Source organism: Eleutherodactylus coqui, chromosome 7, assembly GCF_035609145.1.
Source record: "Eleutherodactylus coqui strain aEleCoq1 chromosome 7, aEleCoq1.hap1, whole genome shotgun sequence".
In the NCBI taxonomy this organism is placed as follows: Eukaryota; Metazoa; Chordata; class Amphibia; order Anura; family Eleutherodactylidae; genus Eleutherodactylus; species Eleutherodactylus coqui.
The window spans coordinates 62,810,117-62,837,432 of record NC_089843.1 but is presented as its reverse complement, the minus strand read 5'-3'; the positions used below and the strand labels follow the sequence as shown (position 1 = coordinate 62,837,432).

At 40.5% G+C, this 27,316-nt stretch overlaps 1 protein-coding gene across 1 annotated transcript in view; it reads right to left on the bottom strand.

The window, feature by feature from the left end:
• Positions 1–17,302: 17,302 nt before the first annotated feature.
• KCTD8 (potassium channel tetramerization domain containing 8) overlaps positions 17,303–27,316 on the bottom strand; it is a 158,430-nt gene continuing 148,416 nt past the window's right edge. Inside the window, exon 2 of the mRNA XM_066573133.1 lies at positions 17,303–18,343. Coding sequence (XP_066429230.1) covers positions 17,883–18,343 — 461 coding nt within the window. The 3' untranslated portion in view covers positions 17,303–17,882. The remainder of the gene's footprint in view (positions 18,344–27,316) is intronic.

Sequence of the window (27,316 nt, the reverse complement as noted above, 5' to 3'; positions counted from 1 at the left end):
GACAACTTTTCTGCTTTAATGGGACTCTGAGTGGACTACTGACTTTTTTGCAGCTTTTCTGTTCGTTAAACTGCTCTATTACTCTTTTATCCTCCATTATTTCCACCCCAGTTAGTGTAAGTGAAATTGAACATCTATGGCCAACTGCACACAGGCAAAAATTCTGCAGTGGGATTTCCCGCAGAATTTCCGCCTGTGTCCGCCTGCATAGGATTGCATTGAAAAACGCAATCCTATGCACACAGCCGCGATTTGTCCAGAAGTGTCAGTATTGCTGGGGCAATGCAAAGACGGAGGATGCCGATAGCGGGTGAGCAGCAGGCCTCTGCAAGGGCACGGGACCGCATTCCGCTGCGAGAATTCTCACAGCGGGATCCGACCCGGCCATCTGCAGGCGGCCTATCAATGGTATAAATCTAGGTGTTATAGAAAATGTCCCTCAGCACAATATAGACAAGTGTTATAAATGATGTGTAATAGGAGACTATGTTTCAGATTTTGCATTGGGACCCAGGAGCTTATTGTTACAATGTCTTCTTCCTTACCTTGCCTCTAAACCCCATATATCCTAAGATATATAATGTGAGATGTTAAACAGACATGAAAAAAAATATACCTGTGACGGATGCCTTAACAAGTCCCATCCACAGATATCAATCACCCACGGGCTGTTGTACCTAGTGGCACAAGATTGTATTACATTGGTATTATGACAAACTATAAAACTTAAAGGGGTTGTCTGGGACTTTTACTATTGATGACCTATCCTCAGGAAAGTTGACTGTATGTAGCCACAGAGCTCATGACTGTAGTAGTTGGATATGTATAATGCATTAATCTACATGTCTTACTGAATTGGCTGTCCCTATCTCAAAAAAAAATATCACATAAACTATCCCACTGGCACTTAAATCTAAAATAGTCCTTATTTCCTTTCCATTTTTTCATTCGTTCTTTTACCTTCCTTACTTTTCAGTCCTTTCTTTCTTCCTTCCTTCCTTTATTTTCCTTTAATTCCGCCTTCATTTTTTTTCACTTTCCTTCCTCCATCCCTTCCTCCCTCCCTTCCCCTTCCCTTCCTTCCTTCCTTCCCTTCTTCCCCCCTTCTTCCCCTAACTCCCTTCCTTCCCCCTTCCTAACTCCCACCCTTCTTCTTTTCTTCTCTTTACCTTTTTTCCCTTCTTTCATTCTTTACTTATTTTCTTTGTATTTCCCTTCCTTAATTCCTACCTTATTTTCTTTTCCTTCCTTTATTCTTTTTCCTTCCTTTTCTTTTCCTTCTTTCTCTTTTCCTTTTGTCCCTTCCTTCTTTTCTTTTCCTTCCTTTTTTCTTTTTTTCTTTTCTTTCCTTCCTTTCAATAGAGGCAAGTTGCATTACCAGACACAATCTGTGGACAGATGGGGCACTATTTTTTAAATACATCTGTCATATTTTCTAATACTAGACACCCCCTTTAAAGGGGGGGGGGGGGCTAGCCCCCTTCAAATCAAATGTCAGAGGTATCTACAATATATGGGTATAGCAAACATGAGTTTGCAATTTCATTGTGTCACAACTATATCAAGATTTGCTTTTTGTCATGGTCCTAGAGGGAAGCCTACTGAGTAATGTGATTCTTCACAGTACACAAAAACGAGTTGGGAAATTAACCATTGGTATTTGTGTGTGTGCACAAACAGATATATGCATGGCAATACCCAAACCTACATGTATAGTACAGCAACTGCAGAGATGCACAAACTTACCCATAGTTAAGACATCAGCTTCCATCAGAACACCATGCAACACTATTTGGTTTTTGGATGTTATACACAGTCCGGAGTCCAATACTAGACCTGCTGCCGTTCCTGTACATTAGTATAAACCTGTAGATCATTGCGTTTTTGTTCCTTCCTTTATCAGAGCACGTTTTACCAGACACATGATTTAGGACAGCAGATCCACCAGGATATTTAATAGCTTTATTCAATCAAGCCTGTAATTGGAGCTATTTTGAATGTGATTGGATTCGTCCGGCAATGTTGCATTCCAAGCTTTGTGCCGTGATTGCAAGCATACAACCTTTTAACTCGGAGTAATTACCTTGGCTCTGACTGCCTAGAATAGTGACTTACAACCATCTACAATGTATGCATAATGAAATATGCATATCTTAGGCAAATGTGGAATAGAAAGAAATAAAATACAAGGTACGAACATAATTATCCTATTTTTCTTGTTTTCTGTTTTCAGTTTGCATAAGCTTTCAATGCACAATATGAAGACTGAAATTCATTCAATCTAGAATATGATTATCCAGAACGCCTGATAATTCGGGATCTGCTTTCAGCACAGAACTTCAATATAATGAGGAACAAAAGGAGCAGAGCAGAAACTTATTGTGTCCACAAGTATTAATTAAATTAATTAAAACAGAACATTATAGCTAGAGAAGAGCAAACCAAAACTGTAGAACCTGAATTCGGGTCAAACTTTGCTAAAAAAAATTGTATTCGTTAAGAACCTGAACCTCATGCGGTTCATTTCTGTAGAAGCACAAGTTCATAAATATCTCTAACACTAGAACTGAATATGGTCTAAGAGCCCTAATACAGTGTTGGTGGTCAGCACTGTTGCCTTACAGTGCTGGAGTCCTTATGTTTAAAACTGACCAAGGACAACACCTGCATGGAGTCTGCATGTTCTTTGTGCTTCTTTATCTTGTTTTTCTTCTTCTCTAGGGAAGGCTGCGGCATAGTGGTTTGGTGATTAGCGCTGTTACATTGCAATAATGGAGTTCTAGGTTCAAATTTGACCAGAGACATCTGTATGTAGTTTTCCAGTTCCATGCAGATGTCCTATGTGAGCCTAGGACCCCAGCACTGCAGGACATAAGTTCTAACCAATGGGCTACATCTATTAAGGAACCCCCACCCCTAGACAAAATTAGTATTAGTAGAAACCTCTTTGAACATTGCTTAAAGTGTGGGACAGCGTGAACCCGAACCTCAGGTGATTTGTCTTGGGTGAACCTTGTAAAATTCATCTTCTTTCTTTTTCCTTCTTCTTGTTTTTTTCTTTATTTTAACATAAGAAAAAGAAGGAGAAAAAAGGAGAAAAAAGAAGGAAGAGAAGAAAAAAGAAGGAAAAGGAAAGGAAAATCCTTTCTTCTTTTTTTCCCCTTTTCCTTCCTCTCTTTCTTTTTCCTTCTTCTTCATTTCCCTTCTTTTATTCAGGTTTTTCTCCATTAAAGGGGTATTTAGGTTCCAACTAGAGATAAGCGAGCATACTCGCTAAGGACAATTATTCGAGCGAGCGTTGTCCTTAGCGAGTACCTGCCCGTTGGGAAGAAAAGATTCGGGTGCCGGCGAGGGGCGGGGAGAGGCGGGGGAGAACGGAGGGGAGAGCTCTCTCTCTCCCCCCGCTACCCCTTGCTCACTCCCGAAACTCACCGCTAACCCGCGCCGGCACCCGAATCTTTTCTTTGGGGCGGGCAGGTACTCGCTAAGGACAATACTCGCTCGAGTATGCTCGCTCATCTCCAGTTCCAACAAGTTATCCATTTTCCACAAGATAGTGGATAACTGGCTGATTTGTGTGTTCAACCACTGGGAAAAGCAATGATCACAAGAATGGGGGTCCAGTCGGTCACTAAATGAAGGGGTCGCAGGATAGGAAGTAGGGAAAGCACAGGTCTGGCAGGTGTGCTGCGCTCCATTCATTTCAATGAGAGCGCAAAAAATTCTCGAGTCAAACACTCTGGAATCTTCGGCGCAGTGCACCTGCCCGGTCTGTGCTTCCCGCACTGCCCAATTATTTTATGTTTTAAGCTGTACTCTATAGAAGTTCTCCACAGAAATACCTATCCAGTGGCAATAGAGATCTTTCCAGTATTGCCTGAGTATATGTGTGTGGAGCCGCTTGTAGCAGTCTTAAAATAACCAAAGGGAATCAATTTAAGACAAAAGTATCATAAGGACTTGTTCACATCAGAGCTGGGGGTTCGGAACCTTTGTTGGTTATTTTGTCTTCTAAACTGTGGCAAAATGCCTCACTGCTAGCTGGAGATCCGGAGCATGGACTTACCACTCTGTTTCATGTATTAGCGGCTTGAAAAAGACCAATATTCGGTCGAAGCGTTGCCTTCTTGTCTAAATGAGGAAACAATAAAAAGTCTGTTTTTTACAAAGATGATTTGATGCACCTTTTTATGCTGCCACCTCTCCAATTTTGTATGAAAAATGCTAGCCGGAGATCAAATGGACCCCATTATAATTAGTACCAGTTGTTTCCGTTATAAGATGGAATCATTCAGCCAGGGTGTGCCATTTTTCTGCTCACCAAACAGTAAAACGGAACCCCAAACACTGATGTGAACAAGCCCTGAGGCCTCGGTCACACGGGCGATTTTCCGTGCGACCTGCGCCTGCGCATGTGATCTGCGATCTTAGAGAACCATTGCTTTGCAATGGTATCAGACACATGAGCGCTTTTTATGCGCTCGTCCGATAAATTATAGAACAGAAATCGCAGATCGCACCTATCTGCGATCTGCGATTCCTGTTCTCTTCTCTATATGCGCTCAATGGGGCCGGCGGCAGCAGCGCCGACCCCATTGAGGACATATAGTAGACAAATCCTTCTCCTCTGCCACAGCTGTGGCAGAGAAGAATGATGTTTGCCCATTGAATTCAATGGAGCCGGCAATACAGCCGTCTCCATTGAAAGCAATGAGCTGCGGCGATCGCATGATGAATTTTCGGGAAGGGCTTAAAAATATAAGCCCTTCCCTGAAATTCATCCAGAAATGTGTAAAAACACAAAAAAATATATATTCACCTGGTCCCGGCAGACAGAGTTCAGCCGCGGCCGGCCGGCAGTTCTCCTGAACTGCTCTGAGTAGTATTCAGCAGCCAGGGATTTAAAATCCCCGCCTGCTGAATGAGCTGCCTCTGATTGGTCACAGCCTCACCAATCAGAGGCAGCTCTCACTTACCCATTCATGAATGGGTGAGTGAGTGCTGCCTCTGATTGGCTCGGCGCAGGGACCAATCAGGGGCAGCTCTCAGCTGAATGACAGCTGAGAGACAGCCGTGAGCTGCCCCTGATTGGCTGGCCACAACATCAGCCAGCTTAAGTTTAAAGTTATAGATCATGTCCCTGTCAATATTCGCGGTGGAGACCGTATTAAGTCTCTCAAGAAAAAAGAAGCCTTTTGGATACATACTCTCGATACTTTGGCTCCCCGCGGTTTGAATCTTGAGTATAATACATTTTCTTTTCAATAACACTGTAATGTTGCTTGTACCTGATCAGCACCCTGATAGGGATAAATCCATGTTACGTTAATATGCTGTGGGGCTCCAAATCAAAGGTGGTTATGGCAGCCACCATGAGAAAGCAATAGACACAGGCATCACGGTCGTGTCTTAGAGCAATCTGAGTTTATTGTGTACATTGTCTTTCTTATACAAAAAATAGTAGGCGTATCAGAGGCTAGTGTTACAGAGGTTGACCTGTTTTACTGGTACATAATTTTGTCTTCTCTATAAACAATGCTTTATTTGTTTGTTTGTAGACATCGTGTCTGGTACCCTGATTATCATCACACTCTACATTCTAATCACATGCCCTACCTAGACAGCAGACAATGATCAAAGCATTCCTCACAACCTTTGTAAACAAAAGCTAAACAAGATCTTGGAGACATGATGGACATTTAAGATTACACCTCTACTTCATTTAGCAGAGCTTTTCATAGGACACAGAATAGAGTGTACAATTTAGGCCTACAGCCTCCGGAAACGTATATCAAAGATACATACATATATAAATTAATATGTTCATAACCCTCACAATCCCCCATTTTGAAACAGTCCATCTTGAAAAGAGCCTTTGTAGTGGTACTATCAAGGGTGCTAAGCCACCCCTGCCGGTCTTTCTATCCTCTTCGCCGGATCCCCACTGTTGTTGCTCTTTTACGTATGACTGTTTTAACGATATCGTAGAGGGAGCGATTCCAGATAATTTGCTTGTCTCCGTATCCCACAGAATGTCCATAAATTGCAAACACTCAAAAGAATGAACAAAAGAAACAGTATTAATAATGGGTGAAACATAAAATCCATCATCTTTCCTGCAATAGGTGACCATTCAGTAAAAATATCATACCAGTTATACTCTGTGTCTACCTGGATCTTAGTACCTAGGCTGACTAGCTTATCTCCTACCCATACATTTTTCTAATTCCATAAGGGAGAGGTTAGTAACATCCAAATGTTTTTGAAGGTGTTCAGTATCTATCATTAGTCTTACAATTCTACCCAAGGATACTGTCAGAGTTGACATAGGGATAGCATCTGGGTACCAGTAGTACCTTAATGTTGCTTCAGCATCTGACAAAAATGTGTAAGTTTCTGTAAATCTATGTATCACCGATATGTTCTGTATACATCCAGACAATGGAGTGGTGAGATTATACATACTGGTGGTTCCAGTTCGGTTGGCAACAAAGAATATATACATATTGGGGGCCAACTTCTATCAGCATATAGAAGAAGCAGGTAACACCGTCCAATCACATATGCTGATTGAAGGCTGCTGGAAACATGGCTCATATGCGGCTGTACTCCGTCCGCATGCTAGGCCATCCAGTGTTTCTTCACAGTTCTCTATGCCATGGGTTTTATTTTCACTATAAATCATCATACCTGTGAACTTGGGCAACCAATATTGTAAAGCATATAGAGGAGGTCCGAACACCACAGGTAGTACTACAGACTTACACATCAGGCTTGTGTCCTTTACATCATAAAAAGTCATTTCTCCAGTGCTATACTCGTCAGAGCATTCTACACTATCAGCCCGGGGCCGTATCCAGGATGCTACTGGAATTACATTATTGAGAATATTTCTCCACAATTTTTCATTATTTGTCATCACATCTGACTGCTTTGTCCCTCTCGTGAATCATATATACATATTGCAGGCTACATTGTGTATAGTTCATGAATTTACTCATATTTACAAACAAATCCTTTTAAACCGCAAAACCAGATTAAAAAGCGTTAATACATCCTTATCATATCTTAATGCAAGACATCGGGGGAGGAACAAGGAAGGCATGCATTGTGCCTGAACATTTATCAATCTAGAAACATCCTGTCCTATCCCAGCCATTTTATTCTTCATCACCTCTAAATCTATAGAGTTCAGAACCCCTACACCTGTACCAATTCCCCCTAATAGGGTATCATACCATTTTCGTTTTCCTCTGGTGCAGGGTTTCATTGCCTGAAGAGAAATATTATAATGCACAATGGTTTTCTGGCTCTTTGTGGATGATAAGGGGTGTCAAATGCCTGGGAGTTACCCAGGGCAGACATGAAGTGTTGCATTATTTCACCTGTGAAATGTGTACCTCTATCTGACTCGATTACCTCTGGTACCCCGTATCTGCAGATTACCTTATTCATGAGCTTCTTTTCGGTTACCTGCTCATTTACTTTCGTAACAGGGTACGCCTCCAACCTGAAAAACATCAACAACAAGCACATATTCATACTTCCCAACACGTGGGAGCTGAATGTTGTCAATTTGCAATCCCTGAAATGGGTAGAGTGGTCCTGGCAAGTGCCTTTGTGGTCAATTTACTTCTACCCTGTTGCTTACGGCATAGCTCATGCAAAACTGGACAAATGATGTAGCAGCTACAAAGAACCCAGGGGGCAACCCTTTCTCTCTCAAGCGTAGGTAACATAGCTGCCTTCGATAGGTGAGTCTTTCCATGGATCAGCTGGGCCATCATGGGGTACAGGGATCGTGGTAGGCAAGTTACTGACTGTTTGCCATACGCCACCCTGTTCTACTGCTCTCATATTAGTCCATTTATCTTTTTCTTCTTTGCTGGCTTGTGACTGTAATGTCTTTAGTACATCAATGTTCAAATTTTTATCAAAGTCCAAATCATAGTCTCTGACTTGTGCGGTCAGTATCTTCTTTTCTTCTTTCTTCCACGGCTTGAGGGCCGCTGTCTGCACTGAAGTCTGCTAGGGCGTTGCCTTTTGCTTCTGCACTGTTGGCTTTAGTATGAGCTTTCACCTTCAGGATTGCTACTTTGTCTGGTAGGAGTAGGGCTTTCATAAGGTTCTGTACTGCTACACCATTCTCAATGGGTTGTCCTACAGAAGTTTAAAAATGTCTGGCCTTCCATATTGGGCCGTAACGATGATCTATGCCGAATACATACCAGGAGTCAGTGTAAATGGTTACCTTCTGTCACTCTACACGCCTCAGTGAGGGCCTTCAGTTCCGCTTCTTGTACTGAGACATGCGGAGGCATTCTGCTTTTAGAGATCTTGTTGTGTGAACACTGCATATCTGGTGTGGAGTCATCAATCACCCTGGTACCATCTATAAAAACAACTCAAAATATGTATTAACAAGGGGTTTCAATAACTCTTTAAAACTTAAACTTTCTTGTTGCATCAATGCTAGACAATCATGCTGATATTCTATTCCAAATAGATCACGTTCTTATTTGCAAAAAAATTTTTTTTTTTTTTTAAATAGCTGATCTGTAGTACATAGATCACCTATGCATCCCCCTCCCCCATTTGATCACCTATGCCTCCCCCTCCCCCATTTGAAACAGGATACTCGATTGGAAGAAGAGTAGCCGGGTTCACCATTGAAAAGAAATATTAAAGGGGGGGGGCATGAGCAAAGCACATTGCAACCTTATTTGACGAGCTAGAGACAGATGTTTAGGTTGCACTTGAGTGAGTATACTCTGGATGTCATGAGGGGTGAGAACCACTAGGGGGGGTAGTTCAGGACCAACTCAGAAGACTTGTCAACCCTTACTTGTACTGCTGCCACCGCACAGACACAGGAGGGGGCTCCTCGGGCTACCGGAGTAATACCCAAGTGACCGTGGACGTCCTCCATGTTTTTGCGTCAATACTGCTGTCGCATGAAAGGCCAGGGACGGCAGTATGAGACAAGTCCCAAAAAGGTGCGAAGCTTTGGCAGCAGAAGAAGATACAGAAATGGCTTGAACTGCAGCCCTGCGTCGTTCTGTGAGATGTCTGCCTTCTTGAGCTAGACAACAACCTTTTGTTTACAAAGCTGTAATTTTTCCTTTTTAAGCCTTGCAGCCATTTTCTGCTAAAAAAAAATTTTAGAAGAGAAATAGATGCAGATTGACATGTTTCAGATCCTCAGCACAAAGCTGGAAAGTCATTAACATATTGCAACAGCACAGTCCCCTCATGCGGAGTCCAAGCCTGCAGGACAGTTACATAAATGCCCTTTTGTCTGAAAAGGGGCCGGAGATTCAGACTGTCTCCACTCTGGCTTATTATCTATGACCTTAGGGATTTCAATAGACATTCTACAAAGGCCATACTAAGTACATGTTTACCCATCTCTTCTATGCCCCTATATCCCAGATCTGACAAACGTTGTTGAAGGGGGGCATAGAATTGTTTTACACTTTCTTCCTTCTCTTTGTGTGATATTAGAAAGAGACAAGGAGGATTCTCTCAATTTTTTTTTTTCTTTTTCCCCAATGTTTCAGACAAATTAAAAATATTTTACCACTTCTCAATTCTCTATGTTTAATTTTATCCCAATCTGTGCCACAATAGTCTTTCACATAATTTTAGATTATAGTTCCCGCTGCCTTCCCTGTTCTACATATACTCCTGCATCTCCTCCTTGTCCTCATGCTTCCACTCACTAGCCTAGGATCTAGTGAGCATAGGCATAACCGGTTTGTGCCGAGGAGCTCCGCAAGCAGGGCAGCTCTCTCTCCAATCCGGGTTCTGTTGTCCACAATGCCAGCAGGTCCATCCCTCCAGTCCAATGTTTGACCTTGGAGTGGATGACTTGGCATAGGGTGGGGAGGAGACGGTTGGAATTGAGATGAAGGAGGGGGTGAAGATGGAAGAGGGAACTAACCCGACAATGAGAGAACATCTTTGAATTCTTTTCTCATTTCATTTTCAGCTACTGAACAGTATATATATATATATAATACAACATACTTCCTGTGTAGCCAAATATAACCAATTCTTAATTCAGATTTCTTTGCAAAGACAAGTAGGTCTTCTAAAGCCCAGTACTCCACCCTTTGAAATGTATCTTATCTTCTATAGAACACAGAAACTTCTCCAGACAAATAGCTGTATAACTGGTTCCACTGCCTGTGACTATCTTCTATTGTGCAAATAACCTGGGCTGACTATTCAAAATGAACTTAGAGTGTAATACACTTGCCCCCACCTTACAAAAACTGCAAATTCACACTCACTAAGGGGGGTTTTATTCATTCCTATACGGACTGATAATATGTGAAGTAGAAATTGGGATTGTATTTACTGTACACCAGACTTCCAATAATGAGCGAATTATGTATAGATAAGAAAAACTCTTAGTACCGCGGTTTTTACACAATTTGCTCAGAATAGGCTACCCAATGACAAACACAATACAACTTATGCCCATTTCTACCCACATACTGATATTCACCACACTGCGACCACTCAGCGGCCAATATATTATAGGGGGCTTTATTCCACCCTGGCATAATTAACAATTCATCGGACACTTCTTTGTTCTTAGCTACCGACATTTTCGTACTATTGCGGATTTTCTTAAAAGGCGACATTTTCACACTGTGCCAGATTATCACAAGAAATTCTTCAACTATCAGTTTATCAAAATTTTCCTTTAAAACAAACTAGTGTATTACTCTCTGCGTAATCCTGTTCACAGCGCTATTTATTTATTGCTGCAAGGAGCAAGACTTAGTTCAAATTACGCTTTAAAGAGAGTTAGACACTATAAAAGGTTCATACTGTAGTTGATTGGGACCCTAATAAGTGGGATGGGGACCAATATTCATTTGCCAATTTCTTTAGCTATCTTTCACACCTTATCCTCTTTACCAGCAGTATGGACAATGGCTGGCGGTTTATGTACACCAAGAGGCTTATTATTTTTATTCTTTCACACACATAAAACAATTGTTTGAAAATACTGTTGTTAATTGGAAATGAGATACACTTTAAATAGAACTTTTGCTATTAATTTGACTAAAGTACTTATCAGGTGTTTCAAGTACACAATTATCTCATATTAACATCTTAATTCAATAATATTCAAATTAACACAACTCAATATTTTTGAATTCCACATATTCCACGAATCTGTATATACATATATACACTGTGGTAATCCTGGGCTATTATCTCACACAACTAGTCTCAGGAATAAAATTAGATGCCCCTCCTTTGGTCACTCCATTCGTTCAAGTGAGAGACTTAACATGGAGTCTAAGAGTGACCTTCACTCTATACATTACCACAATATACATATATATACAACAACATCCACTTAAAATGGAGACACACTTCTCACCTAGGCTGGACTGTGTGTAGGGTGGAGCAAGACCTGTTCCTATTGTTTTTCCCTCCCATCTCCTTACATCACCTAGCTCCACCCCCTATGGTCTGGCTCAGCATTTGGTCATTTTTGCTTCATTTCGTTTCTGGTTACCGGACAGTATACACCATATAACACAGTCTAACTCTCATACAGGTCCTTCCATTTATACACACACATAAAGACAAAAACATTTGCATGTCAGTTACTAAAGTGTCAGTACTTTTTTAAGTGTCAGTACTTCCTCACTTGTCTAAAAGTGTCGGTACTTCCCAACCCTGCTTATTTCCCCCCGTCTCAACTACTTCTCTTATACCTATAAGAGGCTCCCATTCAGGGATTTTATCCCCTGAAAATTTTAGGCTTCCCTGGTACAATTTATACCATGCCTTCCCGAGATCGGCAAGAGGGTTTCATATTCTGTACTTCCTCACCCTGTACACTGACCATGCAAAGTAACAAATAAAGACAATAACAGTTAAACACCCGCACAGCATATTCAGCCCACCATATGAATTCTTAAAAAGCTTGAAGATTTATAAGAGGCATGCACTTCTTACCCCTCGGACAGGAAAGGAGCAGCCAGGAAGCACGGATAGATTGTGGCAAGATAAAACCTTACCTTACTGCGCAGTTTTTGTCAATCCGTGGTTCCGAGTGGCTCCTTATCCCATCTGGGTCCGGGGGGGTTCGAGGTGTAGGTGGTCCTCTTGTTCCATCAAGCCCCACGTTGGGCGCCAATTACTGATAGGGATAAATCCATGTTACGTTAATATGCTGTGGGGCTCCAAATCAAAGGTGGTTATGGCAGCCACCATGAGAAAGCAATAGACACAGGCATCACGGTCGTGTCTTAGAGCAATCTGAGTTTATTGTGTACATTGTCTTTCTTATACAAAAAATAGTAGGCGTATCAGAGGCTAGTGTTACAGAGGTTGACCTGTTTTACTGGTACATAATTTTGTCTTCTCTATAAACAATGCTTTATTTGTTTGTTTGTAGACATCGTGTCTGGTACCCTGATTATCATCACACTCTACATTCTAATCACATGCCCTACCTAGACAGCAGACAATGATCAAAGCATTCCTCACAACCTTTGTAAACAAAAGCTAAACAAGATCTTGGAGACATGATGGACATTTAAGATTACACCTCTACTTCATTTAGCAGAGCTTTTCATAGGACACAGAATAGAGTGTACAATTTAGGCCTACAGCCTCCGGAAACGTATATCAAAGATACATACATATATAAATTAATATGTTCATAACCCTCACAACCCTAATTGCTGTGTTTTGTGTTGCAGGTGGATCTCTGAATGTAAAGTGGACCTTGAAGCCTGAATGTTTCCACCAATGTTTGACCTTATATAATTTTGATTGGGGGATGTCCCCCCTCCTTTGAGATTCTCATATATTCATAAATTTTTGCGCTACTATATACGTAAAAATTCCCTCTATTGGGCCAAATTGTAAAATAATAAATTGTTTTTCTGAGCATTCAACTTGGAGTGGTTGTGGTTGTGATATCTCAACACCTCCTCTTTTTGAGGGGCTGTTTCTTATACTTACTAAATTATTAAAAGTCCGTGGAGTCATTCAATTACCTGGGTAATATTTATATCTAAACTCCAGACATTCTGGTAATTGTATTAGTCTTTATCTGACACACATCATATGATCATTTAGTTCAAAAGCACATGCGGACAGTGTTTTTCACTCTATCAGAATAAAGTGTACTGATACCTCAGATTCCGCTATTGGAACATTCCATTTTCTGATGCAATGTCACTGCACCTTTAAAACAACATTGTTGAATTACAGACGTTATAGATACACTTGTAATCCGTATGATGGTTATGAACAAAAGCCCCTTCCTTGATTATTACAGCCACACCAGTATCTTGTTTTTTTTGTATGTGCCTACTGAGCGCATGCAATAAGCTCATTGATGATACTATGTAAGGATTTCGGAATTCCCGTTGTGGAGCCTATGCGCTTGCACAGCATTGCGAACTCCGTTCAAAAAAATTTTTTTCCGCTGGCTGACTTACGTCATCTATGATGTGGGAGTCCCGCGAGACTAGCTGTTCTCGCGCATGCGCGGAATATGGGAATACACGGCCGTTTGTTTCAATGGTTGCTGGGTGACCTGCCGATCGCAGATTCACTATATAGTAAGTTTAGATTTATACGATATGTGAATAAGCCCCTTTTGTCCATTACCCGTTATTTCCTGACATGTGCTGATGCGGATGATTTACTCTCACGGTCTCTCATTGATTGGAATTCAGTGCTCATGACAGGTTCCACACCTGTTGTATACTTATGTTAATGTTTGTTCACGGTGATTGGTGGGTGTGTATATATATGGCACTCTGTTTTAAGTTGTTGTAGGCTTGACAAAGACCCGCTTTATATAGGGTCGAAACGTCGCTATTTTTATGGCTATGAGGTGTTTATAACTGATGCTTATGCATTAAAACCTTTAAGCACCTAATCTGCTGCCTGACCCTGCTTCTTTTTAAATGACAGCTGAGAGACAGCCGAGAGCTGCCCCTGATTGGTCCCTGCGCTGAGCCAATCAGAGGCAGCACCCACTCACCCATTCATGAATTCATGAATGGGTAAGTGAGAGTTGCCTCTGATTGGTGAGGCTGTGACCAATCAGAGGCAGCTCATTCAGCAGGCGGGGATTTTAAATCCCCAGCTGCTGAATACTACTCAGAGCAGTTCAGGAGAACTGCCGGCCGGCCGCGGCTGAACTCCGTCTGCCGGGACCAGGTGAGTATATATATTTTTTTTGTTTTTACACATTTCTGGATGAATTTCAGGGAAGGGCTTATATTTTTAAGCCCTTCCCGAAAATTCATTGTGAGATCGCCCGCAGCTCATTGCTTTCAATAGAGCCGGCTGTATTGCCGGCTCCATTGAATTCAATGCGCTGGACAGCTCAGGCCCGTTTCTAATGAAACGCGGCTAGGAGCAGTTTTTTCGGGCGATTTTTCGGCCCCGGTCACGCGATTTGCGGATGCGCATCCGTCATGCGATCCGCAAATCGTGGGAAAAAACGCCCGTCTAACTAAGGCCTAACAATGTTCATTGGTGGCAATTTAAAAATCAGTTAATTAAAGCAGGAAAATAATGTGTAAATAACCCGGCGCTCCTGTACTCAGTACGAATGATAATTGATGAAGAGGCACTTACTTGCACAGAAGGGCCCATATGGGTGATGAGCCTTCTCTGTAGAAGTCCTGGAAGGCACGTCTCAACCTTGTGTTCAGTACTCTGGGGTCCAGAGAACAACACCAAGATGGATGACAGTGGGTTTGTGGCACATAATTTCAACCGCAAAACAGCGTGAGTATCAGCTTAAAAAAATCTAGGCTTGATCAAGAAAGTGCACATTATATATCTCCCGAAACGCGTTGCCATATTATCCCCACAGGCTTTTTTATATACACTACCGTTCAAAAGTTTGGGGTCACATTGAAATGTCCTTATTTTTGAAGGAAAAGCACTGTACTTTTCAATGAAGATAACTTTAAACTAGTCCTAACTTTAAACAAATGCACTCTATACATTGCTAATGTGGTAAATGACTATTCTAGCTGCAAATGCCTGTTTTTTTGTGCAAAATCTACAAAGGTGAATAGAGGCCCATTTCCAGCAACTATCACTCCAGTGTTCTAATGGTACAATGTGTTTGCTCATTGGCTCAGAAGGCTAATTGATGATTAGAAAACCCTTGTGCAATCATGTTCACACATCTGAAAACAGTTTAGCTCGTTACAGAAGCTACAAAACTGACCTTCCTGTGAGCAGATTGAGTTTCTGGAGCATCACATTTGTGGGGTCAATTAAATGCTCAAAATGGCCAGAAAAAGAGAACTTTCATCTGAAACTCGACAGTCTATTCTTGTTCTTAGAAATGAAGGCTATTCCATGCGAGAAATTGCTAAGAAATTGAAGATTTCCTACAACGGTGTGTACTACTCCCTTCAGAGGACAGCACAAACAGGCTCTAACCAGAGTAGAAAAAGAAGTGGGAGGCCGCGTTGCACAACTAAGCAAGAAGATAAGCACATTAGAGTCTCTAGTTTGAGAAACAGACGCCTCACAGGTACCCAACTGGCATCTTCATTAAATAGTACCCGCAAAACACCAGTGTCAACATCTACAGTGAAGAGGCGGCTGCGGGATTTTGGGCTTCAGGGCAGAGTGGCAAAGAAAAAGCCATATCTGAGACTGGCCAATAAAAGAAAAAGATTAAGATGGGCAAAAGAACACAGACATTGGACAGAGGAAGACTGGAAAAAAGTGTTGTGGACGGATGAATCCAAGTTTGAGGTGTTTGGATCACAAAGAAGAACGTTTGTGAGACGCAGAACAAATGAAAAGATGCTGGAAGAATGCCTGACGCCATCTGTTAAGCATGGTGGAGGTAATGTGATGGTCTGGGGTTGCTTTGGTGCTGGTAAGGTGGGAGATTTGTACAGGGTAAAAGGGATTCTGAATAAGGAAGGCTATCACTCCATTTTGCAACGCCATGCCATACCCAGTGGACAGCGCTTGATTGGAACCAATTTCATCCTACAACAGGACAATGACCCTAAACACACCTCCAAATTGTGCAAGAACTATTTACAGCAGAAGCAGGCAGCTGGTATTCTATCGGTAATGGAGTGGCCAGTGCAGTCACCAGATCTGAACCCCATCGAGCTGTTGTGGGAGCAGCTTGACTGTATGGTACGCCAGAAGTGCCCATCCAACCAATCCAACTTGTGGGAGATGCTTCTAGAAGCGTGGGGTGCAATTTCACAAGCTTACCTCAACAAATTAACAGCTAGAATGTCAAAGGTGTGCAATGCTGTAATTGCTGCAAAAGGAGGATTCTTTGACGAAAGCAAAGTTTGATGTAAAAACAATGTTATTTCAAATACAAATCATTATTTCTAACCTTGTCAATGTCTTGACTCTATTTTCTATTCATTTCACAACGCATGGTGGTGAATAAGTGTGACTTTTCATGGAAAACACAAAATTGTTTGGGTGACCCCAAACTTTTGAACGGTAGTGTACATGTTGCATTTTTCATTTTAACTTTTGTGCTTGTCACTTGTATGTTGATTTCTAATGAGTGGCATATTGCCTTTATATTAAATTAAGGATTTTTTAAGGAGCGCAAGGCTTATTTACACATTACTTTCCTATTCATTTCCGATCCCTGTTATTGGCTGTCGGCTCCCTTGAGTGTGCTCTTCCTGGTTCCGTTTGGTTGTCAGTAGAGATGAGCGAGCATACTCGATAAGGCAAACTACTCGAGCGAGTAGTACCTTATTCGAGTACCTGCCCGCTCGTCTCTAAAGATTCGGGTGACGGCAGGGGGTGGGGAGCAGCGGGGGAGAGCGGGGAGGAACGGAGAGGAGATCTCTCCCTCCCTCTCTTCCCCCCGCTCCCCCTTGCTCACCGCCGTAACTCACCTGTCACCCGCGCCGGCAGACGGATCTTTAGAGATGAGCGGGCAGGTACTCGAATAAGGCACTACTCGCTCGAGTAGTTTGCCTTATCGAGTATGCTCGCTCATCTCTAGTTGTCAGGAATTACAATGTGGTATCAAGGCGTTCTTACGTGTTACATGGTGGTTTGGTCGACCACCACAACAGGTGGGTGTCCTCCTTCTCTATCAATCATCACAGAAGTTTTGGCTCACAGACTAATTTTCCTATTTATAGTTAATTAAAGCAATCAGAATTGATTTGGATTGGACAAAACGGTTCTATTTATTGGCCATCATGTAATTCGAAAACTAGAAGGTATAAAAATAAAAAGAGAAGAACTAGTCCAAGATGAAGTTGTATTTGTGGTTTATTTCTAAGATGGTGGTCATGCAAACTAAATATTTTACTGCATTTACATTTATTTCAGAAGTTGGTAAAACCTACTGCATACCTCCCAACATCGGATTCCCAAACACATTATGCACCATTCCCTTTCCACCCTGAAAAATCACAAACTCACATAGAAAAGTCTGTTCTTTTGTAAATGTTTATAAGCCCCACCCCCTTTCCTAGCTTGAGTCCCCAGATAAAACGGACTCTCGGGAGGTATGCTATTGATGTCCATCCGTAACTATTATGTTATCATAAATGTTTTCACAAAATGTAATAGTAAGTACAGAAGTGAAAAGTTATCTGACAAAATTATAACAGTAGAAGTGGTCCCTTGACGACATGCATGGTAAGTCTTGACTTGTTTTCACCAGATATTTCTTGTGGAAATTGACAGTTTCTGTTGCAGAACTGATTATATTTTAATTATCACAAAATCACAGCTTAGGAATTCATATGCCGGACGCACAGAATCCTATACATCGAGTAGGTTGTGAAAACAAGGGAGTTCAGTAGAGGAACACACAGACCACATATTATGGATGGGTAAAGAGGAGGTTCCTATAAATCGTACTTTTCTAGTAATTCCATCTGCCATGGACGTTTCTTCTCGGGAAAATAATCTGGAATTTTGATTTTCTTAAATTCTTGTATACATTTTTTCATTTCCTCTTCGATGCTCGGTTTCTCACAGACTTTCCGTTTCGAAAGGTTGTTATCTCTAGATTTACTCATCAACGATTGGAAGAGTTCACTGTTCCTACGTTTATCGGGCTGTGGAACCCACTGGACTTGGTTCTTTTTGGATGGACGATCCAATGTTAGGGTGCTAGGTTGATGAGAACTTGATTGTTGGAGCACAGATGTATTTTCTTGAGGGGTGCTAGCTTCGGATTGGCTATCACAACTAGATGTAGACAGTTCATTACATGACGTTCCACTTTCACTACCTTTGTCTAACACTTTTTCGCACTTTACTTCTTCACATTCTGGTTTTGGAGATACTAACTTTTGTGGGGATCCTGTCATTATGGGAAAAAGAAAAAAGAAAATCAGAATTATACAAGTGTTTACATCGTTATTTACAAAACTAAACATAATATAGGTCAACAATCAACATCTCGCTATTGAACACAAGTTAAAGGGATTGTTTAAACAAGCATTTTCAAAAGTTTCATGTTGGTTGCATTTCTTTCCCATTAAATGGATATTCTTATCTCAACATTTCATAGCTGAGATTGGAATTCTCACATCTATGTGCTGTCCACCCTGATTAAAGATTGTGGAAACAGCCAAAGCGGCTTTACCATGCTGTTTCTGTAACTCCCATTGAAGTAAATGGGAGCTATGAAAACAGCATATCATAGCAAGCTACACTGTTTCCATAATTTGGGTTCCAGAAATGGGGTTGCTCTATTCGGGGCGGGCACTCCGTTTATAGGCAGGTCTAGTTGGGGCAGATCAGGCAGATCTCTTAGGTCTCTCCAGCATTTCTATCACTGTCAGACATTTGATTCCACATGTCTAGCAATCCAGTAATCCCCTGTGTTTTACACATCATTCAGCCTATCTCCATCCACTTTCAAAATGTATTGGTCGGTCTCCTCAATGGATCTGGATGGATGCGACACACGTATTGTAATGCAATTAATGATGTAGTTTGCATGTATTGATAAAAGATGAAGTTGTAAGGACATATATACTTTTCTACAGTATATTCCTCCTATGAAAGGGAATGTCCCCAGGTTATCCCAAGAATCTTTCTAGTTCTTAGCTGACATCGCCCCACATTTGTCTGTGTGATGCTAGCAGTTTCCTGTAGAATGTGGTCCTGTGCAATAAGTCAAAGAAGATTGCATTTTGCAGTTAATGGACTTTGAAGAGGAAATTTAGAGAAATAACTCTTCAGATATGTCATAGACAGAGGTTAGAAGATGATATGCATGAAGCAAGTGATTTCAAATTATCACTTAGAGCATTCAAATCCTAACACAAAGCAAACTGACCACACATTTTAAGCAAAGAGACAAAAAACAGTCTCAGTTTTCAAGATCCTGAGCTGTTTTTCTTCTGGAAAACATTGGTGGTCCAAAATCACATTGTTGGATACCGAGGGAGGGACAGTGACAAGGAGAAGTCTCTCTATAGCGTCCGCACAAAAGTTTCTGCATAGCTTCTTCACCATGTCAGTCTAACAAAATCTCCACTACCAAGGAGCTCACACCCGTAGGGCAGTCTTTGCATCCTGCAGATTTCTCAACAGGGAGTATCCCCACTCCTCACTCTGCAGTGTAACTGCTCCGACTCCTTTTTCTAGTCTATTCCCACTCAGAGTGACTCTCCTTGTCTCTGCCTCCCCTAAAGTTACAGTGTAAATATAGCAACTTAACATGAATGACTAAAATAACAGTACCATACCTCGCCTTACAATATCCCTCCTAGGTTTAAGTCTTTCATCTTACAATTGTTATCAATTGTCCTCAGTTACCACCTAAGATCCTTTTAATCAAGCCAAGTTCTTAGCCAAATGTAATGGGTGTGAAATGACATGCATATTAATCAGGGTCCATCTCATTTTCTAAGGCCGAGAATCAGCTTATAGGAACGAATGAGAGAAATCTAAAAATGTAAGTCAGCCAATAGGTCAGCAAAATATCTGTCCAAATAAGATTCTAGTAGAGCCATTCTTATTGCTGTACCTGTTATCAATTATGTCATGTAGGTCAGGTACAATACAATGATGTCAATTAGGACATGGCTCCCCTCCCTGAAGACTTTCTGTTCTTTCCACACTCCAATATGCCATATAAAGTACAGCTTCCTTCCCTCTCCCTGTTGGTATCTCTAAGGCTGAATGCACACAGCCGAGACGGATTCCGGATCCCATAGCAGAATCTAACCCTGTGCCTGGCCGGTGAGCCCTGTGTTCCTATCCGCAGTCATCTTTTCTGTATTGCAGATGTGCCAGCCAGTGCGCCAGCGCACATGGGCAGTACAGAAAATACTGTGCTGTTGCTAGGCAATTATACAGAAGCTGCGACCCCTCCGCAATGTCATTGATGGAAGCTGTCCACATGGAATCCACGCTTAAATAGGACATGATGCCATTTTCCATCCACGAGCAGAAAATCGCAATTGATTTCCACTCATGGACATGGAAAAGCAATTTTTCATTGCATATTTATGGGCAGCATTTGCTGCGAAGTCCAGAGGCGGACGCCTGGTCCGTGTGCATTGGGCGTAAAACTGATGGAAGGAAGGTGGGGTGGGCGCTTTTCCAGCGGAATTCTTGCAGTTTTTCAGTGTGGCGATTCCGCGAGAATTCCACTAGAATTCCGTCTCGTGTGACCCCAGCCTAACAGTAAGTCTAACTGTGAGACACTGCTTGCTAGGCTGAACTTTGTTTACCTTTTGAATATAGAAGAATTAATTATCTTAGGTTTGCGAATAATGGGATTGTGTCATCAACAAATGACCTATTGTATAGATCAAGGTTTTATGTTAAACATGGAATTTTTGGTGATTTAAAAAAAAAAAGAATTTCAATGTCATGATTTATATTTAAAAATAATTTTAAAATCCTGTATTTTCACACTGACCACAGAGTTAATTATTGTCTTGAACTTCATGTTCTGTAGAAAACGCTTCAGCAGTTCTCATTATCACCACAGGCAGAATTACCCTGAAAGATAACACCTATATACAAATAACACCCCTTCCACTATTCACAATAGGTAATAATTGCAGATCACCTCCTCCCCCTCCCTGCACAATGACCACTGCACAGATCACAAAGTATGTCTGGAAAAGTTTCCCATTGAAGTCAATGCGTCAGTTCCTGCTAATTGTGTAAATGACCCATGAAGCTGCTGTAAAGCATCTCTGTAAATGCTCTAAATGTTACTAAATGCAGCTCAGGCAAGGTGGTCACCACCACAGGCATAAGAATGTAAAAAAAATCTACAGCCAAAAAGTTAAAACGGGTTAAAAATTAGGTAATTTGTTACTTTTGGGTTTAAACTACTAAACAATATGGGCAATACATTTCCTTTAAAGAGTACCTGTCATTTCAGGTGAATTTTCAGAATAAAGTGCCAGGTGTTCATGAGAAATAACAGTATTTGTATCCGTTATATGACTTATATCTTGCCTGTATCAATAGTTTTATTCTCCTTAGCAGTGTGCATCCTGAATTCTCAGTTTTCTCTGAATTCAGCTCCAGCATGGACAGAGATGAGCTGCTATGATATCTCCCATACACAACACACATAAGTAAGAGGAGACCCTACCTTTCTATCTCTCTATAGCACATGCTCAGAAACAGAAGCAGCATGAAGGACATTATACAGCCGTACTGAGCAGTGTAGCTGTGACTCCATCTCTAAGGTGCAATAAAACATTTACTAGAGCTAGCAGCAGCATTTCTGTGTGTCTCTGTCTCTCTCTCATTCTGATCCCCTTTGCTCACTATAGACTTTATAAGCAACAGCATGTAACCTGATCCCTCAGTGAAGCTCATTATCCATTTTCATCTCTACCTCTGTAAAGACGGATTTTAGCAGTCAATTCAGATTGAGTGATTAATGTAGGAAGCAGAGGGAGCATAAGGGGAGCCCGATAAGTGGAAAAAGGGTATTTCTTCTTAATAAGATAAGCAACAGGATGTAACCTGATCACTCAGTGAAGCTCATTATCCATTTTCATCTCTACTTCTGTAAAGACGGATTTTAGCAGTCAATTCAGATTGAGTGATTAATGTAGGAAGCATGGGGAGCATAAGGAGAGCCCGATAAGTGGAAAAAGGGTATTTCTTCTTAATAAGATGCATTATATAAGTTTCTTATTACCACTTACACTATTGATTTATGGGAAAAATTGAAACAATAGTTGGTCTTTAACACTGAATCTCAGAGATCAAGAAATGTTTAATCACTCAGTAAGGTGATATTCGTGAAAAAGTGTCCCAGACAACTAAATTCCACAGGAATGGTTAAAAAAATTGTACATGGTAACAATGCTATTCTACAACAGTTTGTAGCCAAACACAGGGATACTTTCTTCACACCCTACTATCATGTATAACATATTCTGATTTTACCTAAATAATATTGATGTGCCATAATCTAAGACAGATACAGTATAAATAATTGTACATATTATATATATGGGGTTGTTGAAAGTAAAGAATAGAGGAAATTGCCCTTGGAATGGATAACACACACTCCGGATATAAGGCGGGTCTCTGATCAGGGACCACACTTTATTGAGGTGCATATCTACAGATATAGCAATCGTTAAGATGACTGGCGCATCGTAATAACTCGATTTGCAGCATTGTAGTACATTGTAGTTAAGTTACCATAATATATTAAATGGGTATACTGGTCTTTTACTATTGATGACCTATCTTCAAGAAAGGTCACCAATAGTTGATCGGCCAGGGTCCACCACTTAGAATCCTGTCCAATCCGCTAATCCTCCGGACCGCTGTCAGTGCGATTGGGCCAAACGTCGTCATTGGTGATTAGGGCCAGAAGTGTAATAGATGGTTTCATTCCCACTGTGAACCACAATGAGGAGCCAGAAGTGTAATAGGAGGCATTGCTCCTATTGATTTCAATGGGAGTGCGACCATATATTATACTTCCTGCCCTGAGCACCGATGATGACATCTGGCCCCACTGCACTGACAGAAGGCCAGAAAATTAGCTGATCTGGTGGACCAATGAACTATTGATGACCTATTTTGAGGATAGGTTATCAATAGGAAAAGCCCTGAATACCCCTTTAAATGTCAAGTTAGTACTGGCTTCATCTGTATTTACATGTACATACAGTCATTCTTTGGGATCTTGTTTTAGGTTTAAAACTGTTTTAAAGTGCCTTTCAGAGTTCTTGTACTATATAGTATCTATGCCAGGGCAATTAGTACTATTCAGCAGTTTTTAACAACCCCTTTAAATAATCATGTGTTTGTTGTGGACCTGCTTGTTTCCATTTTTTGTCATACTAGTTCCCCTTGCATCACTTCTTTCAATGCTTTTTTTTAGAAGTATCATTAGTTGGTATCACATAGATGGAGGACCATGTTAGAGGCTCACTTCTTATTGGCTTTTGGCACTTTATAAATATACAGAAAGCAGAATAACTAAAAATATGTCCCATTAGACAAGACGACATAAATGGAATTATTATTTTGTTACCTCTTTATTAAATAAGTATATAGTTATTTAGTTAGTTTTTAAGAAAACATTGTTGGTTTGCTGGATTTAATTAATGGTAAAACCGATAACTATGCTGAGTGGAGTCATTCTGCAAGATTAACTGCCTTGAGCTTGAAAGTGGTATAATAACAGAACAGAGATATCCCCAGTGGAACTTTATGGATCCACAGATGATTGATGTCAATCATAACATTAAATAGCTCTTTTATTTACTACTCAACCTACTATGCGAATGTCAATCAAGACAGTGAGCCACATGTCTCTTAAATATATGAAGAATCCAATAAATCTCATAATCCAAGACTACCAGATGCTCTCCCTCTCCATGTCTCTCTTGTCTTTGGCCTATAGAGGTTCATCTTCATGGGCATTCGAGCAGTCTATGGGGCAATACTATACCTCCATATGTCTCTGATCTTAAGCAGACACATACAGGAGTTTTTTGTCTTCCACTAAGAGAGAATTCGACTGAAAAATGAAATGTCCATGTTGGATCAGATGCTGTGTTACTCTAACAATCTCCACTTGAAGGGATATCCGGGCAAATACTATTGATGACCCATCCTCAAGATAAGCCAAAGTTAAAATTGGAAAACCTGGCAAGCAGCGCAACTCTGTTAGTAAATAGAGGCTCTAGAGGCTGGGGTAAAATCCTGACGCCTCATTTATTTGGCATAAACACAGCAGATTTATGCATTTCGGGGATGCAGCTCCTTTCTCACAACTGCTGGGTGGAGCACAACACAGAAGAGATTCAGAATATGGTTGAGTCCTGGAAATCAGAGGATATAACTATATCTCCAAGAAACAACGATACTCTGCATCCTTTCTAAGTTGTGTTCCACCCAGCAGTTCTGAGGAAGGAGTTGCATCCCTGAAATGACTAAACATGCTGGTTTTATGTCAAATAAACAAGGAGTCAGGTTTTACCCTGGTCCCTAGAACCTTGATTTGCTCATAAGGTTGCACCACTTGTCCAGTTTTTCAGATTTTATCTTTGGCTTCACTAATATGCAGGTGGCCCTATACATTTAGGGCGTTCCCTGGGCTGGCTGCACCTTACATATATATTGGTTTTTGAATGACTATATGACCACACAGCATTGTGTTTCTGAATTTCTGCCTTTGGAATAGCTCCACCTTTCTTGCACTATCCCTAAGGTCATCAATAGTTGATCACCGGGATTCCTGGCAATCAGCTGATCATCCGGCCCACTGTCAGTGCAGCGGTGCTGGACATGGTCATTGGTGTTGGAGCAGGTAATCTCAAAGGCAGCTTCACTCCCATTGAAATCAATGGGAGCAAAGTCACTTATTACGCTCCCAGCATTGATCCCAATGCAGAGCCGGATTGTTTGTAATCAATTATATTTAATCAGAAAACCCCTTTAAAGAATTGATTCTTGGGGAGAATATCACAGTAGTATGGTGAGATATTGGGGCACCATACGGTAGCACACAGAATGACCAAACTTTCTGTAATTGTAAGGGTCAGGTACGCTAACTTATACTGTACTTTAGTTTGATTACAGAGACAGAGAGACAGAGAGACAGAGAGAGAGAGAGAGAGAGAGAGAGAGAGAGACTCCAACTTTTTAAATTGGTTTCATGTCAATGTTTTTAACTTTAAGCAATTCATTTGTTATAGTGGTATAAGTAATGTGAAGGGTTTTAATTGGGGTTGACCAGGATTAGTAAAACATGGCTGCTTTTTTACAGAAATAATGCCATCACTTGTCCATGGGTAATGCAATTCAGTTCCATTGAAGTGAATAAGACTGAGCTGCAATATCACACACAACCAATGGACGGGTGTGGCACTGTTTTTGGAAGAAAACAACCATATTTTCTATTCTCGTGCAACCCCTTTAAGTGCTTTCCTTTTAATTACAATGATATCTATGTGTTATTAGTATGAATATGAACAAAATATAAAAATATTTATGCTTGATTTTTTTTAGTTTTAGTTTAGCATTACTATGGACATATAATTTGGGTTACAATGCAATATTTTTCACATATTACTATTTTTATATATTGTTATCCTATTTTAAATGATCATGATTGTCTCAGCACAAGGAAAAGTCAAAAAGTACAGTAAACTCGCCACATATCAAAATTTGGTTTAGTCTAGAGGTTCTACGGACATACATAATTTTGGTTAAAATACAATATTTTATATTATTATTTTTAGAAGTGTTATCCTATTTTTAATGTTCATCAGTGTTTCAACACAAAACAAGGTCAAAAACTACTGTAAATTTGCCAAGGAATAAAATTTGGTTTAGTTTAGAAGTCATATGGACATATATAATTTTGGTAAAAAAAAACCACAATTATTTTCTATGACTATTTTTCTATATTTTTATATTATTTTAAATATTCACCAGTGTCTCAACACAAAACAAGGTTGAAAAACTACTGTACACTTGCCATAAAATAACTAAAAAAAAATGACTTATTACTTACATCTTATTATTGCTGCTCAATTTTGTTCTTTCACATACGATGAGATGCTAAGCTCTCAGAAAGCCAAAAATACATTGGGTTGGAAATTTGGTCCTAAAAAGTAAAGCGTAGGGCTTTGTAAATATCAAGTACATAAATTTGGCAAAAATATTCTACAGCAATAACATGATTTTTTGTAATGCTGAACAATTTAGATTTTACAGAACACATGGACTCGTTTTCGTTCAAACATTACAATGATATCACCTAACGCGAGGTCAGTTGATCTCACTAAAAAGTTTTAATAGAACATAGGAGTGATGAAGCTGATTTACCCCCGTGCTGTCACTGCCCTGGATTTTCCAAGGTTTTCACAACTAAAATAATAATTAGCTACATTTCTTTCACTTTGTTTAAAAAAGTAATTACAACCACAAACGAGTACATTAAATTCAAAGTATGTAAAGTATCAGATGCAACTAGTAGAGAATTAGAGATGTATATGTGTATGCTTATTCTAACATACGCAAATCACAATCATTGATAGATCAGACCGCTTACATCTTTTTTTTTTATCTTTTATAAACTACCAGACTGGGAACTCTTTCTTTACTATCAGATCACACACCTTATTAGGAGTCGGAAAGTTGACAAAGTCAATAATACTTCAAATAACTTTTTGGAAACCATTGGATTAAATGAATTTCTAAAATGCTTCACCTGTGACTGATAAGCTACCCTATATGCAACAGTGGGAGAGTGACATAGGGAAGGTATCGGATGTACACCACTTGGAATGTTTGGCATATACTAAGTCCAAAAAGCCTATTAATATTTCACTGGTGGAAGCTGGATGGAAAGTCTTGCTCCGATGGTATATGGTGCCTGCTAGACTATCGCGCATGTACCCTAGGGTTTGGTTGTTATATTTCAGGAGATGTGGGCAGGGAAACACATTGTGCGAATGCCTACTTCATTTTTTTCAAACGGATATATTGTAGGTGTTACTGCTGCTGACAGCTACTTAAAACAAACAAAAGAGTGACTGTTGGAGTGTGGCAATGTGTCCTTGATTTCAAATATGGTTGTTTTAAGTGAGTGTGAAATAAAATCAGGTGCGTTTAAAGTCATGGCCCTTTAGAAGGGAGTGACTTCTATCTATTTACTTGACTTCTATCTATTTACTGTTATTTTTTATTTGTATAAATGACTTGGTTTTTATCTGTATGACCCCCACTTAGAATGTACTCTGTGATTGACAGCTGGGATAAATGGGGGGGTGGATGGTAGCATAGGAATGTAGGATCTTTAGACAGCTAGCTG